Source organism: Strigops habroptila, chromosome 8, assembly GCF_004027225.2.
Source record: "Strigops habroptila isolate Jane chromosome 8, bStrHab1.2.pri, whole genome shotgun sequence".
Lineage (NCBI taxonomy): Eukaryota > Metazoa > Chordata > Aves > Psittaciformes > Psittacidae > Strigops > Strigops habroptila.
In genome coordinates, this window is record NC_044284.2 from 1,282,311 (window position 1) to 1,301,050 (window position 18,740).

Below are 18,740 nucleotides of genomic sequence, written 5' to 3' on the forward strand. Positions count from 1 at the left end.
AGTGTTGGCTGAAGACACATAGTAAATCAGTAAGGAAGCTGCCCTGGGGCTCTATCTGTAGTAACAGTAAGGATTAGCTGGCTGTCTAGAACAGATCAGTTTATCCTTTTTAAAAGAAGGGCAAAAGAGTCATTCTGAAGTTACAGGCATGGAAACTTGGAACCTAAATTACAGCGCTCCATGTAACCATGTACTAAGGTGGACTTGGAATAGTTATTCTCCTCTTTTAGGTAAGACATTACACATTGGCAAGCCTGTCCTTATGATCACCTTCCAATAAATCCTAAGCATGGATGATTTTGCCTTGGCTTGCCTGGCTCAGTGAGCTAGTTGATCACAACTTCTCATTTTTTTGGCTTGACTCAAAAGAAGAGGGTGGATGAAACCCAGGATTAAGTCCCTATTTTGAAGAGGAGTCTGTTTTAAATATGCTTTTCCCACATTTGCTCAAGGACACGTGCCACATTCCTGGCGTTGGATTCAACATATCTTTCTTGAAACTGTTTATCCACTCGCATGATTAAAAGGGTATGTAAAATACCAAGTCTTGTGTATTTCTAGAAGCATAGATTTTTGTCTCATCTCCCTAAATGACATATAGTATGTGTCACATTAGACATTTAAAGAATGGTGGTGTTGGATAGAGATCGCTGTAATTTCAAGTGTCTACAGACACGGATCCTTTGGTTTCTTAGTCATTTGGCCTTTGTAATGCTGAGTTTACCACCAGGCCATAGTTGACAATACTTGCGGCATTTATGCCTTTTTTTTGTTTTGTTTTGTTCTGGTTTTTTTTTTTAACACACAAAGAAACATCATTATTTCAGCACAGAGTCATTGAACAAGCTGACAAAAGGCTATGGCCAAATACAAATAGGCTACCACAAATAAAAATAGGCTCCTAACGGTTGGACTTGATGATCTTAAAGGTGTTTTCCAACCTGGCTGATTCTGTGATTCTATATTTCTACTTTTTTTTTGTTCTCCAGGAAAACAAGTGCAAGGAGAGCTCATGGTTATGCTGCACCCTGCACAGAGGGAGGCTGCTGTACTGGAATCAAGGAATGAACACACCCAGTCTGAAATGCGAGGCTTAATTTTCAGCTGTGAGTTATTCCTGGGTATGATCTCATTTTATGCCATGAAAGTGATCAAATAACATTAGCTCCTGAGTGTAGTTTTCTTTTTTTTCCAAAGAGTGATGCTTATTAAAGTCAAATGGAGTCGTGGCAAGACTCCAGAAAGCTGTGAAAATTTGACAGTAAAAGCACAACTTAAATGCATGAAAATTTGCATTCCCAGATCCCAAACCTTTATTCATGCTGAACGACTCGAGGCTATCTTCAGTTATAGAAATCCAACATTTACCTTTAAATGTTGGTGTTTCATTTTTTCCTCTTCCACTTTTAGACGTTTCTGTGTAATTTCTTCTTGCAGTTTTCTTTTGTCCTACAGATCAAGGGAACAATAAAACTTTGTTTAGAGAAATTACTTGTTTAAAAAACAACTGGTGATGTTCAGCAGGGTGAAATCAATCCATGCAAATAAAGCCTTATTGTAAAGCTTACATGGCACTCAGACAGTGCAGAATTCTTAGCCACACCAGCTTGTGTGTCCTATGCAGGCATGTTTTCTATTACCCTTTCTCTGAAGTACATCTAAACATGTTAATGACCGCAAAGCAGTGATGACCTGAATTAAAAATCTCCTATTTTTGGGAAGGGTAAGGGAAGAAAACAGGAAGAAATACCCCTTGAACACAATTGTACATGTAAAATGAAGCTAGAAATGGGTCCAGACCAAAATTCCCAGGGCAGCCCATGTGCCATTTAGGAGAGGAAAGAGTCTGCATGGTCTGTACTGCGATACATTGCTAAGTGAAATGGGCTATTAGTGAATCCAGCTCTGATATCTGGTTGATGTTGTGGCTGATAGCTGAGATAAATAGGGATAAACAAAGATTTAGAAATTTATTCACTAGCCAAATAGTGGTAAAGAGGAACACAGAGAAACTTAGTATGCTTCATATATGTTGTTATCTCTCAATTAAAGATGATGTTTGTCTTTGCAAAGGCTGCTGAACTTGAGAAGGCAAAATCCCAAATAGTATTGATCTATTATAACGCCACCTTCATCCTTTTGCTCCAGATTATAGGAAAAAGGTGATGGGTGAACAGTCTGAACACCAGCAACACTTGAGCCTCTTGTGGTTCTGGATAGCTGAGGTCACGTGGAGTATCCCTGTGGCTCCTGTATATGAGGCCAAATGCTGATTTAGTACTTTGTGTCCTCAGCAGCCACTGGGAAAGAAATGATGCCAAAGGAAGCTGACTTTTACAAGCTGTATTAATAGGCTCTTGGTCAACTTTAATGCTATACAATCCTGTTACTGGACATGGCAGCTTTTGGACATGTTTCTTGGTATGTTTTAGGAAAGTAAATGAAATAATCTTTTGTCTTGTGCAGAAGTATTTGCTGACTGGAGGTTAATCCCCCTTTCCTTTCAGTTGGAACAGATTTCTGATGGGTTTTGTTCCCAGAGTTTGTTTTCAAACAAGTATGGTTTAGGAAGGAGTTAAGTTCTTCACAAACATAGGAAGAGACTTGCCTTTTTGGTCCACCCAAGGAACCAGTGATGTGTAAAGAGTGTGGAAAGTTGGTAAGGAAGTGCTGGGCATCAGGCTGGGAGTTGTTCTCCACTGTTTCCCTAGGATCTGGGATATGGAAACAGGAAGAACTGTAGTGTTTCTGGCTGAATCACTTCACTGTTACTGGAAATTAGAAATTAGCAGTGGGACCACAGGCTATAGGGACACTTTGTTGAATAATAGGAAGGAGAAGAAACCACCTAGCCTTGTGGAGATCGAGGGCAGGACTACAGGCTGGCCAAGCACAACTGATGGTATGCTGGGATTTAGTAGGTGAATGAGTGTCAGTGATCTGTTCTGTCATGCAGTCTGTAAAGTGTAGTAGCCACCCGTAAACACTATCTGTATTTCACAATTTTTGAGTTAGTCTGCCTCTTTAATACACCAAATGAGGCAAGATACATACCTGCTCTAAGATACATGCTGCCTTCATCCCTGTAGTGGTTCTGAGTTTTACCAATGTTCTTTAATACAGTTAACAGAGCTACTGATTTAGGGTCACTACAATATGTAATTTTTCTGCACTGTCCCTTTTTGGAGAGTATCCAAGAGCTGCTGTGCTGGATTTTACTCAACCAGTCCTGATTTTGGTGACATAGCATCTGGTTTTTGACCTTCACACCTTTCCTTAATTAGGAAATATTCCTGATCTCCTTGTATGAACAGCCTTTAAATAACTCATCGTTAGATTAGTGTGACAAGCTTGTGTATACAGATTGTTACAATTCTGAAGAAAGCTGCTTCTTCTCTTTACTAGAGTTCTGGATAAGATTCTGAGCCAGAGAATGAACTTTTACTTGGTTTGTACTATGAAAAACATTTTAAGTCAATTTAAATATTCCTTTTGCACAAGTGGAGATGTATAATAAGAGTTTGGGCAGTCTGAAATGAGAACTGGTACACAAAAATACTGCGCAAAAGAAATCAGAGTGTAAAGGCACAAAAAACTGAATTTGAAGTTAAATGTGTAATAAGGAACCTGTTCAGTAATGAAACTTTTGCCTATTTCTTTTGTTAGAGGTCTATGTTCCTTTTGCAGCCAGTATTTTTTCTCTTCAAGGTTTCTGCTTGTATTCTTTGGTGTTCTAGCATGTTTAATTTCACTGGTTGGTAATAAACATCCATTATGCAATTGTCCAGATGAAATAGGTTTAAGTAGTTGGTCTTTTATATATCTAGTCAAAGCTGAAGGTCTAACGCCAGAAGCTAAATTCAAGGGAGATGTATGAGGAACCTCTTTGAACCTTGTGTTGCCAGCATAACTTTTGAAACCTGTTAGGACACTTCCTGCAGTGTATTCTGCTCTGCTTTGTGAATCCTGCCTTGCTGAACAAAGCTTTGACTGTACATCTGGTGGTATAATTTCTTATTCCTAGATAGCTAGCTAAGGGATCCATACTTCCACTAAACTTCATACTCTGCTCCTCTAGATCATTGGGTTACTGGCAGAAGCCCTCTAATCCTTTCTTATTATGCTCTTGTTAGCATGGGAAAGGTTTGCTTTTTACAAAAGAGCACCTTCATCAGTTCCTCTCTGTGCAGTGCAAGGGAAGACTTGAGCCTTGGTCCTAATTTTCGCTCCTACTAAAAGATGCAGGCATCTTTCCTGACTTTTGAGCAAAGAATAGTGTTCTAAGCTGGGTCTGTCTGAAAAGAAGGGAAACACATATATGGAGCAGTGTCCTGCTAGGTATCTTGTGTGCTAAGTCCATTAGTTTCTGTCAGTGTTCCACAGTGGTACCAGTGTTGGTCTGCTTGGTCCATGGCAGATGCCATGCGCTGTCAAAGCCAATGGAGCAGCTAATGTTTTAGCTGATGCTTTTTTGTTTTCATATAATTTTCCAAAGGTAATGCTTTGTTATTGAGGGTTCTCCTCTAGAGGTATGGACACTTAGTGTGATGGCATGAGACTGCAGAAATGTCATAATTCAAATCTTTAATCACAGTTTACATCTTCTATCATATTTGTTTTCTTCTACAATGGAGGATTTGATGAAAAAGGACTAAGCCTAAGGTTCCTCTTTGACTCTTTAGTCTCAATGTTTGCCACAGCAAATGCTAGAGCTGTTGTATTTTAAGATACGTCAGCCTCTCTAACAAAATGGATGCGTATGACTTTTTTCTTACTCGTTCTATTGTACATATACCACCCGCACGTGGAAGCTACATAACAGAGAAAAATGGTTCCTTTCAGAGCTGTGGGAGCATCAAAATAACAATAATAATACCAATAATAAGACTTTCTTTTTTAAATTTGCTACATAGAGAAGAAATGAAAATTAATTTGAAAGCCCCTAATGGCAGAGAGTCAGATGCTGTAAAGGAGCCAAGCATTTGATAGCCAATAAGTTTTTAGTGCAAGTATAGCTGTTCTGGATGCCCCTTTCTATCCTTTGTTAGATCCTTTGCAACACACATCTGGTAGGTATGAAATTCCCAGGTATGTTGTGTGGGACAAACCTTCCCACAGCCACTGAGTAACTCGCAATTGTAATTGCAATGTGTTGTTTTCTCAGACAACTCGTACTGCAGATTTTTAAACCTGGTGGTAACTTCACCTTATTTAGGCTCCTTAATTTCTGTAGTGCATAATAACAAATACACTGAGTGTTGCAATTAAATGCTCTCAAGTGATGAAAGTAGAGAGGAAATAGTTGCTTTACGCAGCAAGTGTAATAAATGAAGTCATGGCCAGAACCCAAATATGATTTCCTGTAATGCAAGACACTGGGAGCTGTCACAGTTTCTTCAGACAATACTTCTCCAGTATTTGTCTGGAGGTGAAAATGCAGCCAGAGGACACCAACCCTAGTGTGTTCATAGGAGCCCTCATCAACACGTCTGCTGCCCCATTCCTGCTGCTGGATACCAGGAAGTACAAAGCATTACGAGGCTTGGAATTCTCAGGAGTGCCAAAATATTTCTTACCTTTTGAGCCTGTGTGCTAGAGACAAAGTCCAGGTTTGCCTCTGGTTCAAACACCACTGCAGTTAAACTCCAAATCATTTCAAACCGTGGGTTTGAGTCAGGTCTCAAGTACAGCCTGTTGGCTCTTATCAAGTGTCATAATTAAAATCCAACCTATTCAAGCCCTGCAGATTTCCAGTTCTGCCTTCTCACATGTATTTCTTCTCACATGAACCTTACTGGTTCCAGTAAGGTATTATTCAGGCGGTAGTGTTTGTTTCACAACTAATCTGTCATGCTAAGAGTGTGAAAAATACCTTTGTTCCCATAATTTGTTATAAAGATTGCCTGTGTCAGTCAGTGATCCTCCTGCAGTTTTCCTTTCATTCCACAGGGCCAACTTTCGTTTCAGTTTAATTCCTTTGTAACTGAATAGGTTTCAGGGGAGACCAAATCAGAGGAGAATTTGGCTTCAGCCATTTTTGTTACATTAGGTTATATTTCTTTAAAAAAATAGCTGAGTATTTCCTTTAAAACAGAATAAATCTTTTGAATCAGATTTCCCATTAGAGGAGAAACTGAAAATGTTTTCCAATGTTTCCAGCATAAACTGCACCTAGTCCTTTTTTTTTCCTTTCCTTTGCAAACTGACGGGTAGGAATTTGCTTAATCCTTTCTTACTTTCCAGACAGCAATATTTACAACAGATCATCAATAATTCAGAAACTGCATCGAATCCTACAGTACAAACCTAAAAATCTTTCATCTCTCCGTTTTCTTGTGAAATGGAAAAATTGATTTGTTCTGGAATTCTCTAGCTGCCTTTTGACCTGCTGTCCTTCAGGCAAACATTCAGTTGGGGTGATAGGGGTATGGATTTTGGACTGTCCAGCAGTGATTTGCACACATACTTTCACTGCCTTGAACTGAAACCGCAGTACAACCTGTAATGAAGTCAGCACAGGCAACTTTGCTGTCTTAAAGCAATAGCAATGCACCAGAATTAACAAATAACAATTTCAAGCACTCGTAAGTCTCTTTCTGTCCTGGGATAAATCATTGTCAGAAAACACACAGTAGCTCATTAACACAATACTTCTTCTAAGCATTTTGGTTTTAATACAGTGATTTATAACTGTAAGCACTTACTGTTATGGCCTGGAATCTTTCTTTCAGCAATTCGGCTTCCTCCATTCTAGAAATCAAAAACAGACAAGTAGTGAAGGAAAACAGACTGAGACCATAAGCAAAAGCCTCCTGGTGGGGCTATGAAAAAGCTGAGGTGATTTGATCCAATTCCAGGGCAGAGAGCAGGCAGAATTTTTCACTTGTCAGGAGAGTCCCTGCACAGATGAGCAGATCAGTCCAGACAGACACATGCAATGAGGGTGTGTAGAAGAGGCAGACGTGGAGAGTGCTGGCATGAGTTGACTGACAAGTTGGAACAGAGGAGCACAAGCCCTTTTCCTTCAGAAGCTGCCAACTCTTTGTTTTAATGTGCTCAGTTAGCGTGCCACTGCTGCTTTAACTGTTAAATGCCCAAACCCGAATATTCCAGGACCACAGTAGAAATAAACTTTTATTATGTTCCTATTTCTCTTTCTTTGCTTTGTGTATTCTTCTGGTGATAGAGGTTTTCAACTTTTAAAGTCCTCCTGTTTCTCATGAAACTTACTTCACCCTGTGTGTATTACCGTGTTGTAATGTTAGCCCTGTAGATGGCATGGGTTTCTTTGAGATGGCAGTTTTAATTCAGTTTCCTAGATGAAGCTGTATTCGTAGCTGGAAGAATGTTTTAGAACTGCTAACCTAAAGTAAAATAAGCTTTTAGCAATCAGGTCTGTCACTGAATGCAAGTGTTAATCTGTGCAATTACTGGTCAGCTATCTAGGACTCAGAGGAAGCTTTGCCTAAGTAAGGATTTCGAGATCATCATTTCAGTGTTACCAAGATGAGTCTGAAATGCCAGTGGCTCTCCTGCTGAATTTGAATTTCCATTCAGCTGACTTGAAGGGTTTTTTTTGCTGTGGACTTTTGCTGAAATCAGCATTGTGCTGCTTAAGGGCTGGTGTACATTTTGACCTTTCCAATTGCATGAGTGGGAGTCAGGCTTCCAAAATCCATCTGGGAAACCTGCAAAACAAGTGGAACTGCCTCTAGTAAAATCCAGTTGTAGAAAAAATTCGAAGTAAGGTAAAGCTGAATGCAAATAGCAGAAATATGTAATGTGAGTCTGGAATTCCTTTGTGTTGCCCTTGGTATCATGTAGCTTAAGTCTTTGTAAGGACACCAACAGGACAGTCAGTCAGCATGTTTGGTTTTTCTCCTGCTAATTCACTGAGATGTCTAAACTCAGCAACATTTGGTGAGGGGTTTTACTTTACATGTCATTAGTGACCTAAACCTTGGTGGCAAATCAGGGTCATTACTAGCAAATTCTAAGATGTTACAGAACTCCACATTTGATGGTGAAGTTCCACCCCCATCAGTCAATATGAATCAATATTTCATTTCAATTTCCACCTTTGGAACTAGGTGATCTTAAAGTCCTTTCCAACCCAAACCATTCTATGATTCTAGTATGTCATCGCTCATCTGTTTATACAAGCAGACTATCCCCCTCCACACTGGGATTAAGGACGCATTAATGTTTTGTTTCTACTGTGATCCACCCTGAGGTTTTGTTCAAACTTGCAAAGACCCCGTTTTATTCTCCAGTGAATATTTATATTTTTTCCCTAATATTAATATATGCCTCATTTGGTCAGCACCCAAAATTAAAAGCAATACCACATAAAAGCAAATGTGAAGTTCAAAGGCAAGTGTACTGAGGTATATCAAGAAGCAGATTGCATGGGAATTGCGATGTCTTCAGTTTATGGATTTGAGAATAAATTCAACCACACCACTGAATTAAATAAATAGATTCTTGCTGCAGAAGCCAATAGGGAGGGAGACAGTCTTTCTGTTTAATATTTCATGAGTCAGTATAGGCTGCCTTATTACATTTTTGACACACCGCTCCACACTCCCCTTCTCCCCAACCCCAAATTTATTTCATCTTTGTTTTCAGTGAAGTTAATCTTAAAATTTAAGGGGGTATGTGGACTTGAAAATGCTTAAAAATACATAAAGCAGCAAAGGATTACATCAGAAATAAGGAAGTCTGTTTTGGGTCAGAATCTGTCGTGTGATATAAATGGGATTCCATTCTCAATGGGTGAAATGAGATTGGTATTTCAAGTTCAAATTAGAATCAATGGGATTGCATCGCTTTGAATTTTTATGATCTCAAATATTTTCCTAAATTTATGCTCCAAAATTATTTAAATGCTCTTACAAGCCTTACTGTGGATGTTATATCCTCACAGACCCGAAAAGTAGTTAATGTATCTTTCCCAAACCTAAACCCCCAGACAGTTTCAGAAATGGTGCTTACCTTTTTAAGTGACCATCATTAAGGAAGGTATTTAAAGCCCATTTTAAATTGTTTAAATCATACATATCCCCTTGCTCGGCAGGATTTGTTGTTCACTCAGTAGGTTGTTTTGCAGTTCTCTTAATCCTATTTTAAATGGGATTTATGTGCAAGAGAAGAAATAGACCAGCTGTCATTTTGTCTGCCCCTTAAGCCTGGAGCATCCGCAGTGTTACGGGTTAGATCAGTGAATCTGAGCAGCTGTGTTTTCAGTCTGCAGGATTCTCAGAACAAGGGTTTCCAGAACCTTACGCCTGGCAGAAATATATCCAGGAAAACTATCTCCCTATTCTGTGAGTTTAAGAAAACACCCCAAAACCAAAACTAAAATACTTTTGGAAGAAGAAGGCGTTAGCCTGTGTTTCTGTAACTGGCAACTGTGTCTGTTTCTTTTGGTAGAACAGATTCTCTTGAGTTACGCAGCAGAAACTGTTTGTTGTATCACAAGATAAATCAGACAGGTTGGATTCTTTTTGGCTTCATTTCTTCCTTTGTTCATTTCCATTTTGCACTGGGTGCCTAATGTAGGAGTAATAATGAGAATCTAAAGCACAAGTTGAAAGAGTTGCGTTCTGAAGTCTTACAGAAAAGTGGGTGGGAATTCAGAAGATATCCTGAACCAAAATCTGGAAGGAAGACCACAGAAGCGCTTTCACAGCTGGAAACGCAAGTCCCGTCGTCCATTTCTGGAGCAAAGTCTTAGTATTGGCATCGAGAAATACTGTCACTTCAGAACTGTAGTGGCTGTCTCTGGCCCTACTCTACAAACAGAACCATCCTCAGTTCTACTCTGACTCATTTCAACGGGATTTCTTTTGAAATAAACCATTAACTTAAGGTTATACATTTACAGTGAGTTAGAGATTGTTTTAGTAGCACACAATTGCTTCTGAGAAGAAACATCTCATTAAAGGTAAGGAGCAAGAAGCTTTCACTTCTCAAAAAAGTGAGTTTGAAGAGAATGGAGTTGGTCAGATTGTTATCAGTTGAAAATACGGCCTATACTTTCTGGAAAGGGTGGTTAACGTGTTCATGAATCACTATTTTGTGCATCTTAAGTCTGATTATTTCACTTTCTGATGAGCTGCCTTCTGTACCTGTGTTTGAATCAGGAGAAGGGTGTTTTGGATTTGGTTTCAAAGTAGATTCTGTCTTCTTACAGTGAGTAAATGTACTGCCACTACGCATCTGTCTGCATGTAGCCCTTGAACCTCTGACGGCAGAGGAATGGAGAGGAGAGAAATTTTATTGAAGGCCCCTCACTAACAATGTCTACTGCAGCATCCTGACAATTGAGAAGTCTCATGCCCGGGATGCCTCAGCTGACTGAGAAATGGTCTCTTCTCCAACCAGAACCAACGTTTTGAATTTTCAAGGTGAAAAATAAGCCAACAATAGAAATTTGAAGATCTAAACACTTCTGTTTATTCCAGGTGAAATGCACACAAATAGACAACTAAAGCCTTTGGGCACTTGCTCCCCCAGACTTTTTTGGAGTCTTTCTCTTTAGCATATATTATTTCCCCAAAGAAACAAGGTTTGTCTGTCTTAAAGGTTGGTTTCAAAGGCCATTTCCACCATTAATCTGCAAAGTACTTCCAGCTGTTTCAGTCAACAGTGAATTAATGTTGCTCAATAAGAGCAAACAGCTTTTGCCTGGGCAAAGAACTCTACTAGGGTTCTTCACAGGGCATTTTTTGGTTTCTTTCCCTAAAAAGCTTAAGATAGTTACACTTCTCAGTGACAAAAAACTTAGCCCTCAGTAAATGAAAGACGTGAAGCCCAGGGAAAGACTGCTAGCCAGAAGCAGCACCTATTGCATGAAATTTGTTTTACTTTAACCTGATTTCTTTCATATTATAACTTTTTCAGGTATCCATCAAGTCATAAATTCTAAGCTAAACTGGAAGGTGTTTCATGAAAAATACGTGTTAATAATGGGGGGAAAAGGCTTTAAGTGAGGATAACCTAGAGAGACAAAGTTAAAACAACTATCCCCAGAATATAATTTTATATACATGAATATATGTATAATATTTATACATATATAAAATACATAATAATATATAACGTAAATATATATAAAATCATTAGCAATTAGTAAAGGTATTGGGTGTCTTTATGGGCACTTGTTCATGTTCAAATATTGCATCTAGGGGTACATGTAGCTATCAGACTAGTCGTGTGTAGCATGTCTACGGGAGACTTTCTCATTGCTTGTTTTCCTTCCATGGCTCATACATCTACAGCTGTATAGCCTCTCAGTTCCTGTTGGCCACCAAATCTTTAATCTAATGATATGAATCTAATGGCATGTGGGATTGCCTGACCCCTATCAGGCGAATAAAATTTAAGATGCTTTCTTTTATACTTTAGTCAGAGTCCAGATTGGATGAAGCCAGTATGCTTAAAGATACGTGATAAAGCGTAGGGGAGGGAGAAGCCACATGTTCCTCCATCAAATTATACAATATTAGAAATTATAAAAAAGGGTATATTTTTAGGCTTTTAGAGGAAGTTCCTAATAAAACCCCTGCCAGCTCTCAGCAGGGAGTGACATTCTGTCTGAAGGCCAGGTTTGGAGAAGTAATTCCCTTCTAGGCAGGTCCTTTAACATAATGAATTTATTGGGTCCTCTCACTGAAATGAAACAACATCCAGGTATCTCAGTTTTATACAGTTTTATGAAGCTAAATTCTATCTATCTTCTTTACTTGTTTGAGACGAGACACACCCTGGGAGGAAAAACCTTGGACTCTTAGGTTTCTGTTGGTACAACTCCCTTCCTGTTGCTATTCATAACCATAAATATATCATGACTTCAAAATCAAACTAAAGAAAGAGCCATTGGTTGTTGCCTTCAATTGTTTTTAAAACATTGATTGTTTTAATAGTATTTTATAATAAATCTAATGGTCAGATAGCTTTCAATATTGTAGAAAACTTTAGAATGTAGCACCCTCTCTTCTGTGGTGTGTGTATTATGTGCACAGTGGAGCTATAAATGCTAAATTGTGCTAAATACAGATCATCCTGCCCCTGTCTTCTAAAATTACACAGTGAACTTTGTCAAAGTCTATCGATTATATATAGTGTGTATATATATATTTTAATCAGTTAGGCATGGTTTTCGTAGCCTTTTCCATGTTCCCAGACACTTGTCAGTTCTTGGTCTCATGTATTTTGGAAATGTTTTGTGAAACCCTGAATATGGGAGGCTCTACAAAGCAGCTTTAACAAACTGTTGTCGCTCATTTAAAAATCACCCTTCAGTGAGTAGTTTAAGTGTAATTACTGTGGTGATACTAAACGTGAGATTCCAAACAGAATGTGTTCAGGTGCTGAGAGATGTGATAGGATTGTGTTTGTTTGCTTTTCAAAATGTAAACTGAAATAAAGAAAACCACAGAGAGTCTGAAGTGCTCAGGCTCAGAGCCCTGAGCATGTTGTTGGAATGCATTGCTTGCAACCCCGCAGTTTCCAACTGCTGCAGCTACATGCTTCCAAGAATAGTGCAGAGTTTTAAATCCTACCCAGCCAACTGCGTGGGGAATTTTTAGCAGGGCTCTGAGAACCACCTTTAGTTGTTGTGTAGTTTGGTTTTTGTTTCATTAGGTGAATACCCCATGGCCAGGGCCAAATCCTGGGGAAAGTAACAAACCCCACGTGGGTACTGTGCTTGTCTGTAGTAAGGTATGCTATGGGACTCGTTCTTCTGATGCTCTTGGAGAACACAAAGAGAACAGTGGTGGTGTTTGAGTCTCATAAGCCTCAGTAGGATTGCAGAGCAAAATTAGGGCCTTGCAGACATATTTCTGTGACCATTTAGTACCAGGGGTGGTTTCTCTGAGTACAAGTACAGGAAGCCTTGAATGTATAGATGATTTAAACTAAAGGACAGAGCTGAAGTAGGAATTCCTTAGGAGAAAGCCTTTCTGCAGGTGGGGCTGGGAGCATGGTGGTGCAGAAGAGCCAGGGACAAGGCTGGAGGTGGTGAAACCATTCAGCAAGTTTCCCTAATGACCAGCCTTGTGTTTGCAGGCTGAAGAATGGAAGCTGTGTGGGTTACATCAGCTGATTCCCATCTCTTGAGGCATGGGCAGAGCTCCTCTGGGAAGCTGCCTGACCAGCCTGTGCTTGTAGCAAGCTCTACCCTGAGCACTGGAGCTCAGGTGTTTTGCAAGATGAGATGAACCTTATCTGATAGCTCTCAGCAGAGCAAAGAGGAAGTACTGCTTTCTCCTCCCACACTTCCAGCCACGTTTTCCAGCCACTTTCCTCCCCCTGACTACTTTGTGAACCGACTGAATTCGCTCGTCTGCCAGGAAAGCAATTAAAAAGAAAAACCAGAACGAAACCTTACCCCCTCCCCAATCCATGAGCGTCCACTGTGCCAGTGAGCTGAACAGGCTCGATGGGAGGTGAGAGGAGCAAAGACATTGAGGTGCTGGAGCGGGGCCAGAGAAGGGCACCGGAGCTGGTGCAGGGCCTGGAGCACAAGTGTGATGAGGAACGGCTGAGGGACCTGGGGGGTTTAGTCTGGAGAAGAGAAGGCTCAGGGGGGACCTTATCGCTCTCTACAACTGCCTGACAGGAGGGTGGAGCCAGGAGGGGGCTGGTCTCTGCTCCCAAGGAACAAGGGATGGGACAAGAGGAAACAGCCTCAAGCTGCACCAGGGGAGGTTTAGATGGAGCTGAGGAACAATTCCTTCCCCAGAGGGTGCTCAGGCATTGGAACAGGCTGCCCAGGGCAGTGCTGGAGTCACCATCCCTGCAAGTGTTCACACACCGTGTAGCCGAGGCCTCAGTGCCATGGGTTAGTGGTGGCCTTGGCAGTGCTGGGAACGGTTGGACTTGATGATCTTAAAGGTCTTTTCCAACCTGGTTGATGCTATGATTAGGGAGTAAGAAGGAATGAGATTCTGGCTGGGAGAGCAGCAGTGGAAGGAGAGAGATGATGGAGGAAATGTGACTCTTCTGGCAGCAGTGAGTTGCATGATGAACTCAGCTATCTTGCAGGCTCAGGCTTAGCTTACTACAGTGGTCCAGCGACCATGAGAGATCTTATGCTGACGTGTATTATAAGCATGTGTGCTTAGCTATTTATCTGAAACTTGAAGCTGCTGACATGATGACTTCAGACCCTGGCAATCCTTCCTGTGCTTCCAGATACTCAGTATCCTGTGCTGTGGGTGGGTGAAAAATATCCCACATACAATTTGTTTGGCGTAAGCCCTTCCAACTATTAATGGGAAAAAATAAACTGTGATAAGATTATGCAAAAACTATTGTTAGCAGAGCTGATAAGATTATTTATGGCAGATAACACATGTTGCAAATATATTTTCTTCAGTGAAGAAGACCTATTTCTTTTGCTGAGGAGTTTGTTATCTGGAAACAGGGGCTGAGAAAAGCTCTTCGCTTGTCATTCAGACTGATTTCAGCTGTCCCCTGTTCGTCTGCAGGTCATCTGAATAACACAGGGGCTCTGACGCGCTGATGCCTGCTGTGTGGAGCTCCAAGTGATGCAGCGCAAGCAGCTGAAGCTGAACAGTCATCCAGATGCCTGTGAGAGTATGTCACCTACTTGTATTTTGCAACGGATTCAAACATTTCACTTCTGGTTCTCATAGCAGCGTATATTTACTTAACCTCTTATCTTAGAGTGGTAACTAGGAGCAAAAAAACCCCTGGTATAATGTGGTTTCCTTTATTTTTCTTGTAAGGTTTGTTTTGATTGTGAGGATTTCAGATCTGCTTCATAATATTACCTTTCTGGTGAGAAAATGTAGCTATCTTCCTTCTTTTCACCTGAATGTGAAGTGGATCCTCTGGGTGATAGTATACTCTTTACTTGCTATTCACTTAGGGTGATATTACATGAGAAGTTTATAATGGCTGTGTGGAGCTGAGAAGCAGCATCCTGCTTCCCTCTCTCAGTCCTGGATGTGTATTCCCACAGTTTACTTGGCTCTGTGCTCACTGAATCCACTCACTAAGCTGGCAGGGAACTAACCAAGCAACAAGGTGGCTATTGCTGAGCTAATGAGTCAAATCATTGAGGGGTGCTCAAATGTGGTAAAGGAGGAGGGCAGAGGGTGGAACTGTGGCTGCTGGAAAATGCAGAGGAGGAGGAAAGAGCAGGGAAAGGGGAGGGAGGAGTAGGAAGAAAGGGAAGTGGTGGTAAACTGTTAGATAAACTAAGCTGTTAAACATAAATTTACCTTTACAGGCTATTTAACATGATGTGGGGAAACTGTTTTCTTCCCCCTGGGGGCTAAATGGGCCTTTCAAACACTGCTGGCAGATCAAAGGTTCATATTTTATCACCATCTGTAAATAGTGCAAAAAATAATCTGGCTGCGTGTTGTATGAAAGAATATTTGGGAGAATAAAAAGCTCTTTTATTGTCATATCTTCTCAGATGGGAACAAGTCCTTTACCCGGTGACATTGGGAAAGCCAAACTAATCTGCAGCTCATGGCACTGCTGAATTAGGTGTCATTTCTGAAGAGTGTCTTCGCAAACTTCTCTTCAGCCTAGCAAGTGGGATATGTGGTGGGTTGAGAGGTCCATTATGGTCTTTATAGATTTCTCACTGTTCAAATGCACCTGGAGACTGCTGGCTTGCAAAGGCTGGAGTTGGATACTATTTTAACCATCTATTTTAGCAAAACATTTTTAAATGTGAAAATATTCTCCTTGCATGTAGCCTGTGGGTGAAATTATTTTTTAAAAGGGTTATGATTCATAGTGTTATTCTGGAAAAGGGGCTTGTCAGGTCATTTCTCATTTCACAAAGTATAATAGCTTGCTGTAGAGCTCTGTTTTTAGACTTAGAGCCAGTGCAGTTAGGAGACTTGAAGAAGCTGGTTCTTGGGGTTTGGATTAGAAACTTAACCCACATTTCTTGTTTATCATCACCACTGGATTGGGCACAATGAATTTTGGAGTTTGAAGGAAAAATCAGGAACACTCCAGCAGTTCTAGTTAACTGTTAGCATCCTTTAATTTAGTTGGTCTATTCTCCTATTTTGGCTACTGCAGCTCAGGATTGTGATGAAAAGTTGACATTATCTCATGGCTGCTCAGTGCTTATATGACAAGTTCTACATCCTGAGTTTCCAGTGGACTGCCAACAGTGGGAGAAGAACCAAGGAATGAGTATCATACACAGTAATCTGTCCCTTCCCTGAAGGAGCACCGCATGTCAGCATCTGTATCAACACCTTTTCACATAGTTTATACTTCAAACACCAGTAAAAGTTAATAACGAATTTGTTTATATGTATATATTTTTCTTCTGAGATTCAAGAATGTTCTTTAGGTAAATACCCTTACTCCAATTGTATGAAGTAGATGTTAATAGACGTATGTTCATATTAATACTTCATTCTCTTAAGACACAGCTGCTTAAATTAGTATCGTTTGGAGTTTATACCATATATCACAATAACCATTGCACTGGTGCTCCAGCCCCTGATCATCCTCGTGGCCTCCTCTGGACTTGCTCCAATAGCTCCATGTCCTTCTTATGTTGAGGACACCAGAACTAGACATAGTGCTCCAAGTGGGATTAAAAGCAACTCTTCTTCCAAGTTCTCATTCCTTTGACTTCCTTTCGTCTTAAATTTCCTTACCATTATGAGAGCTTCAGCAAAGCTAACAGCACCACCTGAGCTGCTGGCTTGTACTTTCTCCAGCCTGATAGCATCTGCTTTCCAAAAACCCTTGGGTGAGCCTCAGTCTCTTTCACCTCCTCCTCCCACTTCTCTCATCATTATCCTAATCCACAGTCTTTTTCCTATCTTATATTAATCCTATAAACCCTGAGCAAATCTGCCTACCTCTGTGGGTCTAGGGTGACAGCTCTCAGGGTGCACAGTCTGCTCTGACAGGCTGCAGGCAAAACTGACCACAGTTTGAATCCCTCACCTAAGCAATTATGAAACCCTCAGAGCAGCTTTAAGCACTTGTAGGACATTCTGAAAATACTCCTTTCATACTGATCCCTTAGGTTGGGTACAAGATGCTTGTTGTGTAGGACTATCTTTGAGCGAGTGAAATGTAAATGCCAGTTTTGAAAACAACATGAATAATATGAGAATAGATGTATAGGACAGACACTGAAAGATCATGAGCACGACTGAAGCAATTGGGATTTTATTCTGGTTACACAGAGCTTTCCAAGAGGAATGTGAATCAGCAAAACATCTTGACTCTTCATTCTTTTTTCTCTTCTAGAAAATGACTTTAAATTCTCTGATTAACCTTTCATTGGAACTAATGATTCACTTGTGATTTTCTAATTCTTGTAGGTAAAAGCTATCCAGTACAGCTTGTCAGAAACATTGAGTATAAAAGGCACTGCCATAAATCCAGATCCACTTTCTGTCCTGGTTCTCCCCACCTCTGTCTACTGTTATGTGCATCCTGTGAATGAATCCTACATTTACTAGAGCCTACAATCTATTATTCTAGATTAACCTCTTGGTTGTATTTTTTATCTAGTTTTGCCTTTAATTTACTTACTTAATTTTTGGAGTGATTAGACAACAAACTTGTCTGATTTACAGGAACACTCCTTACCAGTGAGAAGGTATCTCTAATTTAGTTACCTCTGTTATCTAGATACCCTCAGTTTCAGACGTGTAAGTGGGATAAGAATGATTTTAATTCTTTAGTTCGTACATCTTTGATTATTCACTTACTTTGTCATTTAGTCATTCTAAATAACAGGATCCTCTCAAGTGAGGAAAAGGATTACAATTCATGAATAAGGTGCCTTCTCTTGCCATGTGGATGTGGGATAAATAAACTCAAATAAACAGTTGGAGATGTCAGGCATTCTCATTTATCTGTAGGCTACAGTAGTAGTCTGCCTGGGTTAATCCCAGCACTTTAGAAGTTTACAAGGGGTCTTTGGTGGCATCTGCCTCCAATCTGCTTAATTGCAAAACAGTTAGATTTGCCTAATCAGGCTTTTGTTTTTTTCCTTGCAAACTCTGGTTTCCAAGGCTCATATCAATTACAAAGTATTATGTAGGAACAGCTGAAGATCTCTATTTTCCTTTGGACTTATATCAACCCATATAAGGACTCATTATTTGGACACATAAGGATTCTTCATTAGTACTTCATGTGTGAAGTTCTGGTGTCCCCATCATAAGAAAGGCATGGAGCTGTTGGAGCAAGTCCAGAGGAGGCCACGAGGATGATCAGGGGCTGCAGCACCTCCCGTATGGAGACAGGCTGAGAACATTGGGGCTGTTCAGCCTGGAGAAGAGAAGCTGCGTGGAGACCTCAGAGCAGCTTCCAGTGTCTGAAGGGGGCTACAAAGATGCTGGAGAGGGACTCTGCATCAGGGACTGGAGCGACAGGACAAGGGGTGATGGGTTCAAACTGAACCAGGGGAAGTTCAGGTTAGATCTAAGGCAGAAGCTCTTCCCTGTGAGGGTGCTGAGGCGCTGGCACAGGGTGCCCAGAGAAGCTGTGGCTGCCCCATCCCTGGCAGTGTTCAAGGCCAGGTTGGACACAGGGGCTTGGAGCAACCTGCTCTAGTGGGAGGTGTCCCTGCCCATGTGAGGGGGTTGAAACTGGCTGAGCTTTAAGGTCCTTTCCAATCCAAACCAATCTGGGATTCCATGATTTTATGATTAGCACTGTTTCTCATTTTAACTCTGACAATAATGCCTACATGTGGCAAA

The 18,740-nt window shown here is 40.6% G+C and overlaps 2 protein-coding genes across 10 annotated transcripts in view; one reads left to right on the top strand and one right to left on the bottom strand.

The window, feature by feature from the left end:
- PALMD (palmdelphin) overlaps positions 1-6,999 on the bottom strand; it is a 36,300-nt gene extending 29,301 nt beyond the window's left edge. The window contains exons 1-2 of the mRNA XM_030495762.1: positions 6,705-6,999; positions 1,369-1,449 (exon numbers count right to left, since the gene is read on the bottom strand). Of these exons, the coding sequence (XP_030351622.1) occupies positions 1,369-1,449; positions 6,705-6,749 (126 nt within the window). The 5' untranslated portion in view covers positions 6,750-6,999. The remainder of the gene's footprint in view (positions 1-1,368; positions 1,450-6,704) is intronic.
- Positions 1-18,740, top strand: part of FRRS1 (ferric chelate reductase 1) — a 95,219-nt gene that overhangs the window by 52,563 nt on the left and 23,916 nt on the right. For 3 of the 9 annotated variants that reach the window (XR_003992832.1, XR_003992835.1, XR_003992839.1), the window contains 2 exons: positions 14,499-14,607; positions 16,162-16,242. The exons of 4 other annotated variants lie outside the window; for them this stretch is intronic. Coding sequence is in view for 1 of the 5 variants with exons in the window: in XM_030495752.1 (XP_030351612.1) it covers positions 14,499-14,533 (35 nt within the window). In the remaining 4 variants the exon portion in view is untranslated. Of the gene's footprint in view, positions 1-14,498; positions 14,932-16,161; positions 16,243-18,740 lie in introns of those variants that run through there. 2 more of the 9 variants (XR_003992833.1, XM_030495752.1) reach the window with 2 other exon arrangements.